At 41.2% G+C, this 21289-nt stretch overlaps 1 protein-coding gene across 2 annotated transcripts; it reads left to right on the forward strand.

Annotated features, from left to right (window-relative positions):
- The first annotated feature begins 837 nt into the window (after positions 1-837).
- On the forward strand, positions 838-20098 carry Rbm44 (RNA binding motif protein 44). Of its 2 annotated transcripts, none has more exons than XM_048441842.3 (16): positions 838-955; positions 2810-2900; positions 4637-6144; positions 6395-6453; positions 7303-7473; positions 8132-8315; positions 8398-8420; positions 8535-8619; positions 11194-11308; positions 11925-12053; positions 13255-13334; positions 13425-13495; positions 15451-15736; positions 17443-17588; positions 17704-17849; positions 19234-20098. In XM_048441842.3, the coding sequence occupies exons 2-15, from the start codon at positions 2828-2830 to the stop codon at positions 17825-17827; spliced, it is 3054 nt and encodes a 1017-aa protein (XP_048297799.3). In that variant the 5' UTR covers positions 838-955; positions 2810-2827; the 3' UTR covers positions 17828-17849; positions 19234-20098. The 2 variants fall into 2 exon arrangements, with proteins under 2 accessions (XP_048297799.3, XP_087761579.1); XM_087905453.1 differs by having other exon boundaries at positions 11925-12025; positions 13254-13334.
- The last annotated feature ends 1191 nt before the right edge of the window (positions 20099-21289 follow it).

The following is a 21289-nucleotide window of genomic DNA, read 5'->3' on the forward strand; positions in this document are numbered from 1 at the left end:
GCAAGAAAGTAAGAAAATGGTTAAAAAAAAAAAAAGCCCCGAGACAAGACTAGAAGAGAAACAGGATAATTTAAGTTAAAAGAGCTAGCCAGAAATGTTCCTAAGCTACTGAGCATTCAAAACTAATAATAAGTCTCTGTGCCATGATTTGGGAGCTGGTTGGTGGCCCTAAAGGGAAAAAGACTGGCGCAATAATCTTTTAATACAAAAAGAATCCATGATATCAATTTAAATAAAAACATGATCAGAAACAGTCTACTCCGTGCAGCCACTTACAGCCTGACCTAAAAAAGGAAGAGGAGAAAAAGGGTACTAGTTTGGATAATTTTCTCATCTTGAGTCTTTTTCTGTTACTTTTTTTTTTTTTTTTTCTGAGACAGGGTTTCCCAGTAGCTATGGAGCCAGTCCTGGAACTCGCTCTGTAGACCAGGCTGGCCTTGAACTCACAAAGATCCGCTTGTCTCTGCCTCCCCAACGCTGGGATTAAAGGTGTGCAGCAGCACTGCCGAGCTCTGTTACTTTTTTTTTTTAAACTGATTGTACTGAAATATTGTCTTATTTTGGGAATTTTGTGGTGCACCCCTAAGTTTTGTTCCAGAAGCAAGTGCCCACTATAGCCTCCCACTGGGAGCAGTGAAAGCCACAGGGCTCCACGTCCAGGATAAATACAGGTATAGAAACCACGAAGCTCACCAAGTCTCGCGAGATGATATTGAGCACCTGACCACCCAATCCGAGCCTGCGGCTCCTTCCCGCGCTATTTGAGCCCCACCAAGCCAATCATGGCGCGGCCTGTTCACACAGGCCAATAGGAGCGCTCCTCGAGCAGTGGGCGGGCCGCTGCCAGCCGTTACCCAACAAGCCCAGGGCACTACTGTTGGAAAGCGGGTTAGGCAGTAAGGGCGACCAGGCAGAGAGGTGCGAGAGCGTGGACAGGACGCAGGCGACACTCATGGTGAGCCCGACAAAGAAGCGAGACCCCGTGGGGGAGGGAGGGGGGTTGGGATCCGGTGCTGTCTAGCAATGAGGCCGGGCTCTGTTGCTTTGGTGACCCCACCACCATGGTAGTTTGTTCTTGCGTTCATTTTTGCAACGGTTTCGGTTTTTTAAGTTTTTTTCCAGACAGGATTTCTCTGTGTAGTCTTGGTTGTCCCGGAATTTGCTCTGTAGCTCAGGCTTGCTCCGAACTCACGGAGATCCTCCTGCCTCTGCCTCTGCCTCCCGAGTGCTGGGATTAAAGATGTGCGCCACCACCTTCCGGCAGTTTCGTTGTTTTTCAGATAAGGGGACCAGCTTGCAGACAAAGATTCTTGGTGCATAAATGAGCAAGTCCTCTCTTTCTTAATGTTTTGTGGGCGGTTTCCCATTTCCTGGTTTACGGTTTTGACTCCAGACATTTAATAAATGCTTCAGTGGATCCTTTCCAAGCAACAAATAACAGGTTCAATGGTGTTCAAAATTTCCTAGCCAGAGAGGCTGGCCTGGATGGCACCGTATGACTGACAATGCCTTCGGCCTCCTGATGCTTGTACCCTGCCACGCAGTGTGGAATTCTAGGTGTGAGTTGGCAGGGAAAACATAGCAAACAAGACTAAAAAGGGTTTTTGCTGTTGTTTTTAATTTTAGAAAGGGGATCTTGGAAATTGGTTTTGTTACTTGCTAGAAACTATAAGAAGCAGCTTTGTATAAAATGCCTGGGGATGCTAGTGGATGCTGAGGATCTGAATTAGACCCTTAGCCTTGTAGCAAGCATGATACCATCCTTGTTGGTTTTTCGTAACTGTACAGTTTATTTGGAAAACAATATCTAGATTTGACAACAGACTCAAATTAGTCTTTGAGATTTTATTGTGACATTTTTAAGGATCTAGCTTTGGTGGTTGAATAAGAAGAGCCCTTCTTGTCCCGTATAGAGAGAGAAAACTCTTTGGTAGGATTAGGAGGTATGGTCTTTTTTGAGGAAGTATGTCATTCTGAGTGTGCTTTGAAGTTTTAAAAGCCCATGCCAGGCCCAGGTTCACTCTCTTCCTGCTGCCTGTGAATCAGGATGTAGAACTCTCAGCTACTTCTCCAGCACCGTACCTATCTGTGTGCCCTCCCTGCTCTCTGCCTTGATGATAATGGTCTAAGCCTCTGAAACCGTAAGCAAGCTCCCAATTGAATGCTTTCTTTTATAACGGTTGCCTTGGCCATGGTGTCTCTTCACAGCCATAGAACAGTGACTAAGATACCTGGCCTTACTATGTTTCATGTACTGTAGAAATTTAAAAGACTATCTTGTGTCTTGCTTGAGGTTGTTGTTATTTGTTTCTTTGTTTTTAACATAATTCTTTATTGATTCTTTGGTAATTTCACATCATGCATCCCAATCCTGCTCAGTACCTCCATAGAGGTGTGTGTATGTGTCTGTGTGTGTGTCTGTGTGTTTGTGTGTCTGTGTGTAAATTCAGACTTTTAAAACGGTTATTCAAAAAAGCTGAAGATGTTGCTTAGTTAATAGTGTTTACACAAAGCCCTGGCTTTAATCCACAATTCTCCATAAGTCTGATATGGTAGCATATACCTATAATTTCAAATAGGGGTGAGTCAGCAGTTCAAGGTCATCCTTGGCTACATAGTGAATCTGAGGTCAGTTTGGGACACATGGAGACCCTGTCCAAGAAAAAAGGTTACTCAGGTGTTCTACCTGTTTAATATTCATTGACTCTGATAGTAGAATCTTTGACTGTAACTGTTGCTTTGTTTATTTCTAAGTTTTTTTTAACTCTGTGCCAGATATACTAATAGTTCAATGTTATACCTTTTCTAGAATGTACATCTTTGAACTATGCAGGCCACTTCAGTGGTAGAAACAGATTCTGATAAAAACTACCACAAAAATGGAGGAAACCTCCAAAAAGGTAAGGAGAAGGTGCTAACTATAAACAAAGGTTTCCCTTCAGGGTTGCTGTTTTAAAGCCTCTCCCAGCAAGCTACAGTTCAGCACGCTTTTAACTTTGCCAGTTTCCTCCTGGGTTTACGGTAGTTGTGGGCAAGCTGCTTTTATAATTATGTTGTAAAAAAGGTGACCTTGTAAGTCCGTATAAGACCAATCTGTTTAAATTTTGATATAAGACAGAATAAAAAGTTTAAAATAAGCAATATATTAACTTACTTATAGGCATAAAAATCAAATGATCAGTGTCCCAGATGTATGAAAATAACTCCTGTGTGAGTCTATGTTTATTGCAGCTTGCTGAGCTTTTAATCTGCATCTTTTATCAGTAACCTCCGATCCCTCACCTGGGCTACTTTTCCCTTCCCTCCCCTGTGCCTGCTCTGCATGGTGGTCCCTCTCTTTAGTGCTAAATATTCCCGTTCAGATGCCGTGTCCAGTGAATCTTAGAGTGGTGCTTGAGCAGGTAATGGCCAGTCGGTGGGTCATGAAATAAAGTCAGCTAATGGTATTTTTTTAGTGAAATGAAATAGAAAATCCCAGAATGCATTGGCCCAAGAGTAATTACTGGTTTATAAGCCTTTTGTTTCACTTCTGTGCACATTATGTGTGTTATTCAGTCCCCTCTCTGGTCTTACTTCTGCACTCTTTATCTCCCTGCTTTCCAAGCTTCTTACCAGGCACTTTCCAAGGCTCAGTCATGATCCCCTTTCCCGAGACTTGCAGTGACTTTCCCATCCTCAGGCTAAGAGCCAGCCATCCTTAGCACCTTACCCGTTGGCAGTCCTTCTCTCAGACATCTCTTCTACTCCTTGCAGGCTGGCCTTGTTCCTGCAAGGACCTCGTTCATTCACACAGCCAGCTGCACTTGTTGGATTTATCTAAGACAAAGTTTTCCATTTTGTTTGAAAACACTTGACAAATGTAAAGTTTCCCCCAAATCTGTCCTTCCTTTCTCCTCAAATTCCCCTGTTCCGTTAGCACAATGGTCAAAACGTTTAACTGTGGTAGGTTTTTTGTGTATTTATCTATAACCCTTAGGAAATCCATAAGCTGTGAGGGCAACACCAGTGTCCTCTTGTCTTCATGTACACACTGCCTATAACTGACCCCAGTAGATCCCCCAAAATTTATTACATACAATTTTTTTAAAATTTATTAGATCTATTCACAAGTTAAGTGACTGCCCTATATAGAAAAGACTTCTTACCGTTGAAAGAATTCAGAAAGCATCTTGGTACTTACATCACCTTGAATAGCTGTAACAAACACCATTGATTAACAACTGCAGATTATTTTTTCATAGTTCTGGGGCTGAAAGTGTGAGATTGAGATGCCAGGATTGTCAGAGTCTCCTGAGGTATCTTGTCCTAGCTGGTAAATGGTTCCTATTTTACCTTCAGATGTTGGGTGACTTGATGCTGTGTTTTAAGGAGGACTAAGCCAATGGTGAGGGTCCTCACTCATGCTCTCCAGAGACCATCTTTACTAACCAGCACAATGGGGCTAGGACTTCAGAGGGGTTGTTTGGAAGATGAGTTTCAGTTTATTTTAGTTACTATGAGGGGTATTTATATTTGTCATTTATGATGTAAAAGTAGCCCAGCATTTGGAGGAGCTAGGACCAGATATGTCTAGTGTTTGCCAATGTTTAGTTTCTGTAATGTTGTTATTAACGTATTCTTTCACTTTTTTGAACAGATAAACCTAAGAAAGAAAATGTGTTATTTTCCAATGGTTGCAACGAAGTCAAATCAGCTTTTCCTGGTGGTGAATGGGATTCCTTGGCAGCGGAACAAAGAGCTAGTGACAAAGAAATCAGCAGTATTGACAAGACAGATTTATCAGAGCCATCTTTTTCAGCAAATCAAGATACCAATGTAGAGAATAATTTCTCTCAGTCAAGTGAATTTGAAAACAGTACTGACTATGCTTTTTTGAATGAAACATACTCTATACATTGTTCAGAATCAAAACTCAAGAATGAAAATCTTCCACGTTTATATTCAGAATTATGTCCTGAAGTACACAAAAAAGTGGAGACATTTTTTGACATTTTAGGACCTCAAGATGATACTGGTGTTAGACTGGAAAGGAGCCGTGAGATTCCGGCTGGAGACTGCGGAGACGTGCAGAAGAGTGACGTGGAGGCTGACTCCCAGCAGGAGTACCACAGCGCAGAGCAGGAGTGCATAGGCACACACTTACCTTTGGACCCAGCTACAACAGCTGGCAAATCGAATCTAGATGTTAGTGAGTTGAAAACGTCAGGCTCTGGCATTAAATGTGTTGGCAATTTAGAAGCTAATCATGTTAAATTGGAGCGAGTTCCTAGCCCCTCTTTGGAGTCACTTAATGTTTCTGCACAAGAATGTTTGCCTCATTCCTCTAAATCTCAGAGTTCTGATATGTCAAAAGGATATCATCCACCAAAATTTGAAAAGTGTAAGAAACAAGAGATTGGTTTACTAAACCGTAAAGCGTTTGATGATATTTTTCAGAGAAGCAGCTCTCCCTTAAACCCCCAGAAAGTACCCCAAACTAAAATGTGTGCTAAAGAAATGAAATCTCAGACTGTTGAAAGTAAAGATTTTTGTGGAAATAGAATTTTCCAGAACAAAACGTTACAATGCTCTGAGAGCCCTATCTCGTTTCCTCAAGATGAAGCCCTTGGGACACAGCTGAAGGCTAATACTCTTCACCAGACTACTGGGGCTTCCGTTTTTGATGACTCAGTCATTTCTCTCTGTGGCTCTTTGCAATTCAAAAGCCTCCCTGGTCCAGGCTTTTTTTCTTTTGAGCTATCAAAGGTAGCAGTCACAGATACTCAGGCAGAAGTAGAGGACAGCTGCCTACGCCCTGTAAAAAGTGGTGCCACAGATAAAACATGCTCTCGTGATGTGCAGGAAGTGTGTCTTAAGTCAGTGCCAGATGCAGCCAGCTGTTCGCTTCCAGTTAAGCCGACACTGGATGCCAGCAGAGGGGCAAATGCAAGATCTTCTGTACTGTCTACATCAAGCAGCGCGGAGATGCCAGTGCTGAGAAGACAGCAGCCTGATGAGAGGCAACGTGAGAAACAAAGTGTGGCCTGCAATACCGACTGGTCATGCGGACAGGACTGCAGGGATGCACAGACGGCTGCACCGAAAGGGCCAGGAAGGTCACTCTCAATGGACTCTCTCAAGCCTAGTGGGAATTCCCTGAACGAGGTAAAACCAGTAATATTAAAACCTTAATCTACGAATTTTAGGTGTGCAAATGGGGTTGCATTCATTTGGAGTCTTAGTGCCAACGCCAGCTCAAGGGCAAGGGTGGCAGTGTGCCACAGTTCTGTCTTCTGGTGGCAGATGTTGTCGCAAAATTGTTTCAAACTTTGGTTTTACATTTTGCCATTTAGAACGCCACATGAACATCCATTTTTGACATATATTTATAATTTTATTTTTATATTGTTTTCAGAATTCCTTGGAATTAAGAAAACCGTTTGATGCCACAGACAGAAAGAAACAACTTGAGAGGTAGGCCAGCTGTATAAGCGTACACAAGTATATGGGGAAACTCAAAATTGTGTTTATTTTCTGTGTAGCATATTTAACCATCAGGAATTAAAGGGGCTTTAAGAAATTTGACAACTGGGCCACTCCTGCTATATATAGCAGCTATACAGTAGCAACACGGGATGTTGGGAATTCTCACGAAGAGCCTGCGGTCCCCAGCAATTCTTCAGACAGAAAGGCATCTTCTTCCTCACTCGGGCCCGCTGCATCCATTCTAATTCAGTTCCTTTTCCTTTCTTTTGAGTCATACATAAATTGACCCAACTAGCATCTTAGAGGAAGTGCCACATATTAGAAGGGATACATAGATACACTCCGTGAAGTATTGTTAAACCTAAGCTTATTTATCATTGGTTTTACTTTGCATTTATTAATAACCCAAAAGACAATTTGGAGCCAGAAAGTAGGAGTGGAAGAAACTCATTACCATACTCTGAAATCATGTACCATTTTTTTCCATTTTTCTAATGAGTTTAGTCTGGTATCCCAAAGCTAGAAAACTAAATTTAAGAATGAAACTTTCAAAACAGTCAAATTGAATTAAACCACAGGGAAACATAAAAAATATAAAATCTGGCTGGGTGTGGTGGTGCGTACCTTTAATCCCAGCACTGGGGAGGCATAGACAGGCAAGTCTCTTGAGTTTGAGGCCAGCCTGGTTTACAGAGTGAGGTCCAGAATGGCTAGGGCTACACACAGAAACCCTGTCTTGAAAAGTTTTTAAAAAAAATTAAAATCTGTTTCTAGAGAGAGGTCTGTCACTACTGTAGAATATGTTGAGAATCTTAACCTAGTATTCTTATTTTAAAGGGCATTTCAACTCTGTGAAGAGATGAATTTGCCATCAAAGTGCTGTGAGAAAACCATCGAGAGGGCCGTGAAGGCCGAGATGCACCTTCTGGACGTCTGCTATCAGATGTGCCATCGCCACTGCAGTCGCATTTACAGACTTGTGATGGAAAGTAGAGCAGGCCTCAATAGGTGCTCGTTATTTTGAATCTAGATTTTCTTAAGATTTATCACTCTGACTTTATTCTAGAAATCTGTTCTCAATTCTTGAAAGACAAAACATAGGCTTTAATTTTTTTATCAGTTACCATAAGAGTAATAAATTTAGGGCTGGAGAGATTGCTCAGCCACTAAAGACTAGGCTCAACAATATAAGTAATAAACTTCAAAAGAACTTCTTTTCCTGGGTGTGGTTATGATCTTAGCACTTGGGAGGCAGAGGCAGGGGCATGATTCAGCTGGAGGCCAGCCTAGTCTACCTAGTGAGTTCTAGTCCAGCCAGGGCTACATTTTGAGATTTGTATCAAAAATCAAAAGTAAACAAAACACAATTAAATGTCATGGCGAGGTGTGGTTGTAGTAATCCAGTAAAACAAATGGTTTTACTGTTTGTTTATAAAGTCCAAGTAAGGGTAAAGTCAGTTGGGGTTTCTGCATGGTATTCTGTCACATTCTTTCTGGCTTACCTTTCAAGGGTTACTAATACTGACCCTAGAAAATGCATCTACTGTGGTTCATTTAACAGAGAAAATCATAGATCTAGTAGAGCTAGAACTAAGTATGTGGTACCGTGTTAGTGTTAGGTGAATGACGTGAGCCTAAATAATGTAATTCTGTGAACTTTGAATAGGAATTTACCAAGTAATTCTGCCAAGAAGGAATTAGGATCAACACTGCTATCTGCTCTGGGAGACTTGAAAGTTAGGTACATGAACTTGAAAGAAAAAGTCCACAAGGGCATACCGCTGGAGGAGCTGCCCCCACTGTCAGTGGAGTCCAAACTCTTGTCTGCCTTCTCCGATTTTGCTTTCAGGGTATGTATGTGTTCTAGAATAAAATGTTAACTTTGTTCTGATAGAAAACGTACTAAATCTGGTTTTCTCCCCTTGTTTCTAGCTAATAGAAGAAGAGGCATGTGGGTAATTACAATTTTTTCTAACATAGAACTTAACCTGCTTTAAAAACTACTTAAGCCTTATATCTAAATTCTTTGTTTCCATTTGAGAACATTTAAGGAATGTGTATCTTTTCAGCCTTTCAGGAGCAAATTCTGAGCTGGATAATCAAAGTGTACCTGATGTTGATACTTCTCCAAGCCTAGAAACGACGTTGTCCCAGGTAAGAATTGGAGCGCAAGTGCACATGGTTGTGTGTGCAGATGTGTGTGCACGTGTGTTCAGCCTCAGGTATTATTCTTCAGGAGCCACTCGCATGTGCTTTTGTGGAAGTAGGGTAAGAGGACACGTGTCACAGTAGGCATATTCCAGATTAATCACTGCAACCACACCTCGCCATGACATTTGATTGTGTTTTGTTTACTTTTGATTTTTGATACAAATCTCAAACTGTGGCCCTGGCAGACTGGAACTCACTAGGTAGACTGGGTTAGGCTCAGCACTGTATTATACCAGGCTAGCTGACTGCAAACTTCCCAGGCCGTTGTCTGGTCGTCATCTCTGTCTTCCAGTATGAGATCTGGGGTGACAGACGTATTCTGCTCTGCCTGGCTTTTCCGTGGTTTTAGTATCTCCTCAGTGCTGATCAAGTTTGGGTACCCATGTTTGCACAGCAAGCACTGCCAGCTAAGCTCCGCTCCACCATCTCATCCATGTAAGCCTCTAGTGGATAGCCTCTAAGTAAACAGTGACTCTCAGAAGCGCTCACTCCCTCCTTCCCACTCCACTGACTAATTTCCTGGAACCCTCCCCCCTATGTGAGAAATTGACCAAGCAGAAGGAGTGAGTAATGTTAGGCCCAGTCTTGTTCAGGCAGTGGTCATCAATATGATGAGGAATGTAACATGTAATTCATCAGAAACCTAGAGGCTGTAGGTGAAAGGAATAGGCAGGCCGTTATGCATTACCAGTGTCATCATGAGCCAGAGGGGCACACTGCTGTTTAGCTCTCATTTTATGAGGTATAGGAATGCTTTTATTTTGGACAAGGAAAGTGTTAATTCTTCCCTTATGAGATGTTTTGGGCTTTCCTCAACTTGTCCTATTCCCCTGAGGATAACAACCAAGAAAGGTGGTTAACTGTCAGATAGGAACACAGTACAGGCCAGACATGGTGGCACATGTCCACAGTCTCAGCACTCAGGAGTCAGTGGCGAGAGGATCACAGGTTTGATGCCAGTGCAGTCATGCCCTGTAGTGAGATACTGTCTGAAAATTGAAGAAATGGGTAAATAAGAGCCCTGAAGATTGTAGAGTGGCACAGAACCCAGCTCCTTAGCAAGTCCAAAGGCAGTTCTTTGACTGACGTGCAGAATGAGAAATAAAGTACTTGCTTTCTGCTAAGAAATTGTGCAAACAAATGATACTGGGAGACCATTCCACTGGGAAACACGTCTTTAAAAGGAAGAAATAATAGATTCACAGCTAAATTTTGTGTGCTCAGATTTATTACATACTTTTTAATCTGTCCTTTTACCAGTCCATGCTGTTTCCCAGTGGCAGTGTTGCTATAGAACAGCCTGTTGATTCAGGGGAAACACTTAGGCTACAAGGAGTGTTGCAGGGGAGACAGCTGTTGTAGAACACTGTCTAGCATGTGTAAAGCCCCATCCTTAGTGACTGAAATGAATGAATGAAATTTCTACACTGGCAATGCTGAAACATGCATGGGCAGCCCGTATATGGCAATTCTGTTGAACTTGTCCACATTGGGTTTCATGGTCTAAGTGGATGAGAACAACTGACCAGATCTCTTCCTCAAGAGGACACCAGGTCTCATTACAGAGGCCACCATGTGGCTGCTGGGAATTGAACTCAGGACCTTTGGAAGAATAGGCAATGGTCTTAACCACTGAGCCATCTCTCCGGCTCCCATCTTTAATACTGAAAAAAAAAACAACTCTTTTAAGCAATAGGAAGGTTTAAATGCAATATAATATAGTTTTGTAGTCTTAGTTTTGACTATAAAACAATATAAGGTTACTTTTTTATTTTGTATTTAGTGTGTATGTGTATGACAGTGTACATGTGGAGGTCAGGACAGCTTCTAGTGGTCAGTTCTCTCATCACATCATGTGGGTCCTAGAGATCAAACTTGGGTTGTCAGTCTTAGTGGCAAGCATCTTCACCCCATGAGCATCTCACTGGTCCTGAAGTTACATGATGCCTGTAAGGTTAAATTAGTTGGTTGTCAAAGACTACATACTGGTAGGTGTTGTCTCCATAGGCTAGCGTAGTTATCCTTTGATGTTCCTTTGTGGCTTCTTTAGATTACTCTACATTTTTGTTTGTTTGGGTCTGGGTTGGGTTTTTGTTTGCATTTTATGCTATTAAAGATCAAACACAAACCGTCACATATGCTAGGTAGACACTACCCTTCAATCTACCCTAGCCTACAAGTGGCTTTCTTTTCAAGAAAATTTAAATGTAGAGAACAACTCGGGTCTACATATAGGGTTTTTATTTCCCATAAATGAAAGCTTATACATTGAAATGTTACTGTCTTAAAAATCATAAATACTTGTATCATCACTGTACACAGCAGTAAAACTTCAAATCTTGCTGACGTGAACCAACAGCCTATACGGCATATTTTTACTGCAAAGTCAGATGATAATGTTTTTCTGCTGTAGCCTTCATTATTTGGAGGGCAAAGTAATGCATGTAATGAGTGCCTGTCACCAGGGAGAATGCAATAACCATTAGTCTTTATATTTCTGTTTTTATTAATCCTCAGATGTCCTTTGTATCTGACAATAGTCATCCTAAGCAAGATGAATCACCCATGAATGATGGTTTTAAAAATGGCGATATAAACATAGACTTTACTCAGCTGAAGCTCGATGATAAAGGTAAGGATGAAAATGTGTTGTTTGTGTAGCTTCCAAAAAATAAGTAATGTTGGGCACGGTGGCACACACCTTTAATCCAGCACTCAGGAGGCAGAAGCAGGCACTGTGAGCTCAAGGCCAACCTGGTGTATATAGTGCATTCCAGGACAGGCAGACATAGTGAGACTCTGCCTCAAAAAACCAAAAAATTAAAAACCAAAAAACAAGTAATGTTTAAAATGTCCCCAGTCTTTACTAGTTTTCCTTTCAAAGTTTATAATTCCAGATGATTATTAATTATTTAATGAGCTGAAGAGCTGCAGAGCATGTTTACTGAGTTTATTAAGTGAAAAATAACTTCATCAATAGTAACTGATGAAAGTGAGGGAAGAAATCTTTTGATTGACTGGGCGTCAGTGTTGAGTGAAGGAAACCGGAGAGCTGAAGCCTCTGGCTGAAGAGCTTTGTGTTTGGTACCTGCTAACAGACTGGATTAGAGACTGCCTGGCTCTCTAGTCCATGATGCTCATCTCTGGATCACCAGTAAAAGCCACCCTTGCCTTGACAGAGCTGTTTACAGCTGTGTTCCTGAGAGGTAGATATGTATGCTCATGGTTCCCTGTGCTCAATGCCTTAGAATACAAAAGCATTCGTGAAGTCAGTGAAGACTGGTTTGATGCAACGGAGAGGCTGACTGGAGTTGACTTCTCAGGAACTCAGGAAAATGGAATCGAACACGATGGGTGGAACCCAAAGAGTCCATTAGGTTGGTTATTCAGAACTGCAGGAAGATCATAACCTAACTTACCTAAAAATGGTGGTTACTTCTGTATGGTTTTGGGGAAATGAGCTATAAAAGTATTTTGTTCTTTGTACCTGTTTCTTATTTTTAAAAAGTGAGAAAATTGACCAGTTGGAGGTGACTTTTAAAGAGCGAATACTTATTAAACTCTCGTTTCTTGAGACCCAGTGTTCAGCCCACAGGACTGAGCAGTTTTCCTGCACTGGTGACAGGAGAGATGGGTAGGAGGTGCTTCTGAGTCTTAGGCACTGCTGCTTGCTGCTCTAGCTGTGACTCCAGTGTTAGCATCTAAACTGTGAAGAAAGGGCTTCTTCATCTTCTCTCCAGACAGATGAGCAGATTAGTGTGCTGATGAGGAAGGCAAGGTCTTAGTAGCCATGAGAGACTGCCGGACCCAACACTACCTCTTAATAGATGAGTAACCGAAACTGCCAAACCGAAACTCCTCTTCTATAAGACAAATTAATAGTTGTAGCCAGCATCGTTTGTTTTCACAGCCATTTCAAGAGGCTAAGCTACTTTTAACTAGTTATGAAAAATGGGATTCGTAGGTTTTTTCATTATTACATAAATATTATAAAATCTGTGGTGCTTGCTTTTTCTATTTGGGATTTTGTTTTGTTTCGTTTTAAAGGTTACAGTATGTATTCCAGGCTAGCTTTGAACTTGTGATCCTCATGCCTCAGCTTTCTCAATGCTGGGAATACAGGTGTGTACTAGCATACTTGGTTTAATGCTGATATCTTCTGACTTTATTATTTTTAATTTATTTATTTTGTGGACATGTGTGGGGGTATGTATGTACCATGGCATGCATATAGAGGTCAGAGGACGACTTGAAAGAGTTCATTGTCTCCTCCTACCATGTGATTCCTAAGACAGGACTCAGATTGTCAGGCTTGGCAGTAAGTACATTTACCTGCCATCAGGACTGATGATAATCTATATGATAGAGTGAGAACCGGCTTCTCTAAGTTGTCCTTTGACTTCCACACATGTGCACTATGGCATGCACATGCCCATGCACATACAAGACACAAAGTCATTAAATAAGCTTTGTAGTTAACTGGAAAGAAAATGAAATATTTAACATTGTTGGCATTTTTCTTTAAAATATTGCTGTCACGGTGGACATTTCTGTGATATATTTTTTTTTCTATATCAGAAATGAAGAATGGTGAGTTGCTTCGAAGAAGTAAAGGTTTTTTGATCCATGTTGGTGGTCTTTGCCCTTCTGTATCTGAGGTGTGTCCAGAATTTCTTTAGGGGGCTTCACTTTCAAATTTACAGATCTTTGCAGTGTCTTTTCACAAGTTTTATTTTTTCTTCTTTTAGGATGACTTAAGGTCTCATTTCCAGAAATATCAAGTTTCTGAAATTTCAATTTATGATTCTACTAATTACAGGTATGTTACCCTGATTCAACAAGTGTGCATTGTTGTTTGCCTGCTGTGCAGCAGATGAGTAGGCAGGCGCCTCCACAAGGGAGGCCGGGACTACCAGACAGCTGCAGCAGCAGGGATTCTTAGCAGCTCCTTCTCTCCAGTGGGTCTTTCTTCTGAGAGTGGCTTGTGCTGGGCAGTCCTGTGTTCAGAATCCCGGCTGCTGAGATTACAGCGCCCACTGTCGCCGGCCTCCTTATGGTGGATAGGAGGATTAGCTGATCTTTTACATTCATGCAGCTATATGCCATTTCATAGCAGAAGCAGAGTTACGAAAGTGTGCTCAAGGAAAGGGCTGTTTGAGCCCCCAGCTCCTTCAGTAACTTGAAGGAATTTGAATGGGTTACTTGACCTCTCTGAGTCTTAGGTTCTTTGTAAAATGGGGATCAGAATAATAAATAGTATCGTTGTCATGCTCGGAGTCGACTGTAAAGCTCTAGGAGTAACGACAGAAAGCTGGCTTGGAAGGGAGTGTTTGACTCAGTTATTTCTGACTTTAGTTACTTCTGCATTGTTTTGTATTTTTAGGTAGGTGGCTGCATCGCCCATCCGTGGCTTCAGGGAGGGCGTGCGTGCGTGTCTGTATGAGTGTGTACGTGTCTGTATGAGTGTGTACGTGTCGCTCCTTCCACATTTGTGGGTTATTCACAGCATTCAGTTAGAGTGAGAATTACTTCCTGGAGATACTTCACTGTTCCTGTCATGAAAATGATAGCTGTTGATTTCAGAGGTCAAGACATAATTAAGAGGGATTTTGCTTGTGGTTAGAGACTTAAAATTGTAAAAGTGGGTGCTAATTTTTTTAATTGTAGTCAATTAAATTATGTCCTTTATATGACACATTGATAGGATGTCAATATATTTTTCTCGTGCAAAACTAGGGCTGTATCTCTTAGGAATATTATACTTCATGTCCTTTTTTTTGGTATCCTCCTGAATTCTTAAAAATCTTACTGAGGCTTTTTTCTTCCTTAAAATATATATTTTATGTATAAATTTGGAAAATGCAGTTAAATTTAAAAACATAAGGATATTTTAAAATTGTATACGTAGTCTCATCATTTCAAAAAAAACTTTGCTTAAGATTTGGTGTACATATGTCCATTAACACTGTATAGAACTGTTGGCTTAACAGGAATAGCTCTGGCCCAGCTTTCTCAGTTACGTAATTAAAATTCTGACTAGATTGTCTAGCTTTTTATCGACATATTTTCTCAGTACTGACTATAATTGCATTTTCATATATTCTGCTAAATATTTTCAAGTTTTACCTTTAACATTTAAGCCTTTGAGCCACCTGGAGTTTATATTTGTACATAAAAATTAACTTGAGCCAGGCGGTGGTAACACACGTCTTTAATCCCAGCACTCGGGAAGCAGAGGCAGGCAGATCTCTGTGAGTTCGAGGCTAGCATGGTCTACAGAGCAAGTTCCAGGACGACAGTCTCCAAACCTACACAGAGATAATCACTTGTTCCTAGGCCTCAGATCTGTACAAGTATATATATTATATAGACTGCAATTTTAAACATTAACTTTTAATATAATAATTTATAATTATTACAGATTATTCTGTTTCCCCTTTCATTTTTCCTGTATTTGATTATCCTGGATAAACATATCCTTATTTGGTAGTGAACACCTTTAATCCTAACCCTTGAGAGTCAGGGGCAGGCAGATCTCTGAGTTAAAGGCCAACCTGGTCTACCTAGCAAGCTCCAGGATAGCCAAGACTAAATAAGGAGAGACTCTGTCTCAAAAAACAAAACCCAGAAACAGCAAACGCCATCTACTTACCCAGCAAGTGTAAGAACCTTTTTAAGATGAGGTAGCTATTGTGAAAGCCGTCTTAGTTTTTACAAGAGTGAGCTGGAGTTGGTCATTAACAAAGGTCCTTGGTCTCTGCTCTGCTATTTTAGATATGCATCTCTTGCTTTTGCAAAAACCAGTAATGCAAAGAAGGCTGTGAAGGAGATGAATGGTATAGAAATCAATGGGAAGTCTGTGAACGTGCGGCTTGTGAAAATCCCTGGAGAGCACACACCACCACTCTTGTCCAAAAATGGGACTAGCACTAGTGCGAGTCATTTGGAGAAAAATAGCAACAAAGAAGGCATCTTCGCCTCTTCTGCATGTAGACTGCCCAGAGCTAGACCAAGGCAGCTGGAGTCTGCACAAGACAGTGAGTCTCCTCCCTTGGACCAGGTTAGTTTTCCTAAGTGATGGGTAGTGCGTTGTGCGTGCTGTGCTGCTAGGAGTGCTGCTGTAATGGCAGCCCTCGTGTTGGCACAGCAGATGAGTAAGATGGCTCTTATCTTGGCTCCACCCTAACCTGCATTTGCACAGCTGCAGTTGCCCTTGTCGGCAGATCTGGACGGCCCCACCTGGCTTCAGAGGAGCAGGTTCTCTTACTGGGTTCACCGCACCTTTCGCTGCCTTTTTCTCTCTACCCCCGCACAGCACCACTCTAGCAGTCCCTCCCTCGGTGTCGTTCTGATGTTGTTAATTTTTATAGTAACCTTACCTCATACCTCTGAACTACAAAACATAGTTATTTCCTTTTCATAGCCTTCATCTTCACCCATTCCTGGAATGTCACGGTTTCACTCAGTAAAATGTCTGCTATCCAGTGGACATTCTATAATTTTTTATGTTCAGTAAAATTCACTCTTGTTAGTGTTCATGACTAGACACACGCACTTGAGCAAATCCGCATCACTAAAACGAGAGCACAGCACCAGCATCCCAAAGCGCTCTTGTGCTAGCATCCCAAAGCACTCTTCTGCTAGCATCCCAAAGCGCTCTTCTGCTAGCATCCCAAAGCGCTCTTGTGCTGACACTTGCCACACGTGTTCTCCCCAGCCCTTTCCTGACTATGGTTGTCTGCAGATGCCTTTGGACACGTTGGTGACTGCCTTTCCATTATGACCATTCTCTTCCTGTAAAGCCCAGCAGGGTCCTGTTTGCTACTTGTCCTGTGTTTTATGGGCAAGCTTTTCACTTAGGTAGCTTATATCCATTGTTTTTATTTACTTGTTCGCTTCCTTTTTGTCCTTTAGTCGGAGTCATTCTCTAAAATCTCACTTTAACTGTTGTACCCTTTGTCACCAGTGACCTTGCTATTGGTGTTTCCTTCATCTGCTGCCTTCTTGAGCACCTAGCCTCTTTGACATTGGCAGTCCCTTTTAAAATGCTCCCTTTCCCTGGGGGTGGAGGTAGGGATGCAGGCCCTTAATCCCAGCACTAGGGAGACAGAAACTGGTGGTCTCTGAGGCCAGCCTGGTCTATAGAGTTGAGTTCCAGGACAGCCAGGGCTTCAGACCCTGTCTCGAAAAACAACAACAACAACAAAAAGTGCCCCCATTCATTTCCCTGACACTTCATATTTAAGGTGGGTTTTAGGATCCATGATTTTAGTCTCAGTAGGAGAGGAGGAAACAGGATATCCTGGGAGCTGAGCTAGATGTTTGGGAACTATGGTCCTCCCTCTGCACACACAAGCACTTTGTGTTGCAGCTGTCAGCTCCTCCTGTGTCTCTCTTCATGTGGGCTTTCTGTGCACATGGTTGCCTTACCTCACATCACGTAACTAGCTGTAGCGTTTTCAGCTGGGCTCTGATTGTTTGACTGGATTTGATTACTCCATGTTCCGGTTCTATAGGCAAGAACTCTACTTGACCCCAGCCTGTGAGCTTCGTGTTCATTAGTCTGAAGACAACACTGTGATCCAGACTCCTGGGGCTGTGGGCACTGGGGTTGGCAGAGGGCAAGTGTAGAGTATGCTGCGGACTCTGGGTGCAAGTGTGTAGATAGAGAAGCTCCTGATGCCATCTTTGATATACTTTTGTGTTCTCTTGCCTTTCTAGAAATTTCTTGTACCTCTTTTGCTCATATTTTCAACATTTATTTAGGGTGTCAAGAAAAATTGTAACCAGATTGAATCTGCTCAGTTATTACCTGAGACACCTGTTCAGCTCATACCTTCAAATACATTGAACCTACGCAGCTTCACCAAGATCATGAAGAGACTGGGTGAGCTGCATCCAGATATCAGCAGGTACTAACCAATGTTATAACTTAACTTTATGCTTGTATGTGAAGCTGTAGTGTTCAGAACCTCTGTTACGTGGCTATTGGAGAAGTAGAATTGCTGTCTGTTTCCTCTTGTGTAGAGACCACATTATAGAGGCTCTTCAGGAAGTGAGGATAAATCATAAAGGTTTTCTGAATGGTTTGTCCATCAATACCATTATCAAAATGACTTCATCTTTTCTGAGAAACTCGGCTTCACGTTAGGAATAAATGAAGCAATACAGAGGTAAGGTAGTCATCTGCTTTTATACTTAAATATTAAAGATTTTAGTTTCTTATATCAAACTATTGATCTTAAATTGAAACAATACAGTAGTAAAATATTTAAATCAAGGACACTGTTAGTTAACTGTTGATTTAAAGCATTGTATTGGCTACTTTGCTTCTATCTGGCAGAAACACTCTATAGGAGGGAAGGTCTGCTTCAGCTTCTTGTTTCTGAGGATATAGTCCATCATGGTGGGGATGACATGGCAGGAAAGCTCCCTGGTGGCCGTTGTAGACAAGTTCCTTGCAACATGACCAGACCATGTAGCAGAGAAATAAACACTAAGGTTCAGGCTACAATCTCCAAAGGCTCACTTTCCAGTTGTAGCATGAAGGGCCAGCTTGTTGGAGTTTCTGTCCCACCCAGTACCCAACAGCCGGCAAGCCCCAAAGAAAATCACACAGAGATCTCCGTTAAGTCATAAAACTGACTGGCCCATTGGCTCAGGCTTCTTGCTAACTCTTATAAGTTATATTAATTCATTATTTTTATCTATGTTAGCCACACGGCTCAGTACCTTTCTCAGTGTGGCAGCTCACATGTTGCTTCTTCAGTCGTCTGGGCAGGACTGGCAGAGGAAGCTTCCTGCTTCCCAGAATACTCCTACTCTCTTTGCTCCACCTCTACTTCCTGTTTGGTTTACCCGCCTATACTTCCTGCCTGGCCAATCAGCATTTATTCAAAATAAACAGATTGACAGAATACAGACAATTCTCCCGCACCATCCAGTGACCCATGCTAGCCAGCCAGGCCCTTCTAGACAGCACTGCTTCCAGGCAAATGAGGTCTTGGTTAAACTCTGCAAGGATATTTTCAAATAATTTCAAGTTGTACAAAAGGAACCATGGACTAGAAAGTTCATGGTGCGGGTGTGCACACGTCAGTAGCTCAAGTCCCTAACAGTGAGTGATACTGACCAACACCTGGCCCCATCACGCTCTATTCAGCTGCAATAACTTTACTTCTAGTGGGGGCCTCCTTCTGCAGATAGTTCAGTAATTCAGTTAGTGAGAGGATTCACCAGTGAATAGACTAAATGAGTGCATATGTTGGGTGATGGTGGCTCACACCTTTAATCCCAGCACTCAGGAGGCAGAGGCAGGTGGATCTCTCTGAGTTCTAAGCTAGCTTGGTCTACAGAGTGAGCTCTAGGACAGCCAGAGCTACATAATGAGACCTTGTCTTAAAAAACCAAACAAGTGCACATAATGTACAAGTTGAGTTATAAAATGAATAGGATAGTAACAGCTAATACTGTTAGGTAAGGTTTTCTGAAACGTGATATTTGGCATAATCAGTACATTTTATTGTTGATTTTTCTCTTGTATTCTTGATCCTATAGAAAATCCTTGGAAGGTATGAGGACTCTTCATCAGCGAACATTCTACAGCACTTAGGGAAAGTTGTGGTAATACAATCAAACAGCCTCTATAATTGGACCTAACACTTTATTCTAGTTAATAGTCCTCCTTTAAAATCTGGCAACAACAGATTTATCTCTAGTATTAAAATCTGCATGTTTTATTAAGTTTATAAGCTTTATTTCAGAATTACTACTCAAGACTTCAAGATGCATATTTTGCATCAGAAAAAAACATCATGTCCATTTATAAATCATCATTAATAAGTGTGTTTAAAAAGTACTGCCCAGAAAAAAGTATGCTATACTGCTTCAAAATTCATTGCGTATGTAAAAAAATGTAACAATGGGATTTTTCTAGAGCTCACACTGTAGTTTCGGCATTTAGGACTCGAATTGGACAATAGGGCACAGCTAAACTGAGTTCAGTGTGTGCAGGATTGAAAACTGTATGAGATGCATTAGTGTGCTTTGATGACAGAATAGAGTGTTCAGATAGGTTTTCCCAGGTGTGCTGGAGCAAAGTACTGAAATTTTAAAGGTCACCATGCTCTGACCTGTGGTTCTACTAAGTTCTGTTGTATTCAAGTATAAATTGAAACAGTCTTCAAAGGCTAATGTGGGTTGCTGTCTCCTAGCATTATAGAATGTATAACTCTGTTTGCTTTCTAATAGTAATGAATGCGCTGGTTAAAGCTGCGTTTGTACTGATAATAACTTTAATGTTTAGTACTTTTTCAAATGTTTAATCTGTTCAGTACTTCATTGTTGTTGCTTGATTGAAAATTACCTGTTAGGCATTTGTTTATTTGATATCCTTGTGTTTAGTAAAGGTCGTCAGTCTGCAGCTCCACTGTGTCTTAGTGCTTTCTGTACTGAGAGTTCCCAAGTGCAGGCCGCCTACCACTGTCTGTGTGGATACATAAAATGCTAACTACTGACTCAAAAGCTTCCTCTCTTATTTTAATGGTTCATTTGTCTCATTTATTTCCAGATTCACTTCACATATCTACCAAGAACTAAATTCCTCTGTGTGTGTATATATACCTAAACTCAAAAGTAATTGGTTTGGTCCATACATCAAATTAGTAGTATTTTTTTATATTCCCATGTATAAAATCATATGCATTTCATTGAAATGCTACATTGAGTTGGCACTAAATATCCTTGTGATTCAGACTAGACATTATCTTTAATATATTCAGAGAAATTAGCATATCTGTAGTCATTTTCTAAAGAAGAATAATCAAATATAAATCTTTTTAGAATTTGTAAAGGCGAAATAAACTGCATTTTATTTTGGAAATATATAGTAAGATGATTTCAAATAATGTTCAGGGGTTTGGAGTTAGGAAATCCTTTCTAATAACTATTGTAGAGATCTGGCAACTTCTAGGTACCAAAGGGCTCCCAGCAGTGCCTAGTAACTGAGACTCTTCACAGGTTTAATTAGAGCCTTAAGGACTGAAAAATGGCTCAGCAGTTAAGGCTGCTCTTTCAGAGGTCTTGGCTTCAGTTCCCAGCACACAGATGGCGGCTAACAACTGTCTATATCTCTAAGATCTGATACCCTCACACAGACATACATGCAGATAAAACACCAATGCACAAGAAATGAAATTACTTTTAAAGTTTAAAAGTAAAGTAAAAACAGGAACTTGAAAAGTTCTTGATGAATCTTTTGGAATCTCAAGTGAAAAATCAATTTTTTCTTATGTTCTAAAGTCTCTAATATTATATAATTATACTTGTTTTTGTTTGTTTGTTTGAGACAAGGCTTCTCTGTGTATTCCTGACTGATCTGGAACTCTCTGTAGACCAGGCTGAACTCATACTCACAGATCCACCTGCCATCTTCCTCCCGAGTGCTGGGATTAAAGGCGTGTGTAGCATGAATCCATGAGAGTCTGGTAAAGGTTCTCAAGAATTTATTAGGTATAAAATAGGTATACTCACTGATTTAGAACAGGTTAGATGCTGCTGCTGATCCAGTTGTCTCCATCCAGACGTTCTGCCCAGGGATGAAGAATACCAGAGC

This window comes from Myodes glareolus, chromosome 1 (genome assembly GCF_982192425.1).
Source record: "Myodes glareolus chromosome 1, mMyoGla1.1, whole genome shotgun sequence".
NCBI classification, from domain to species: domain Eukaryota; kingdom Metazoa; phylum Chordata; class Mammalia; order Rodentia; family Cricetidae; genus Myodes; species Myodes glareolus.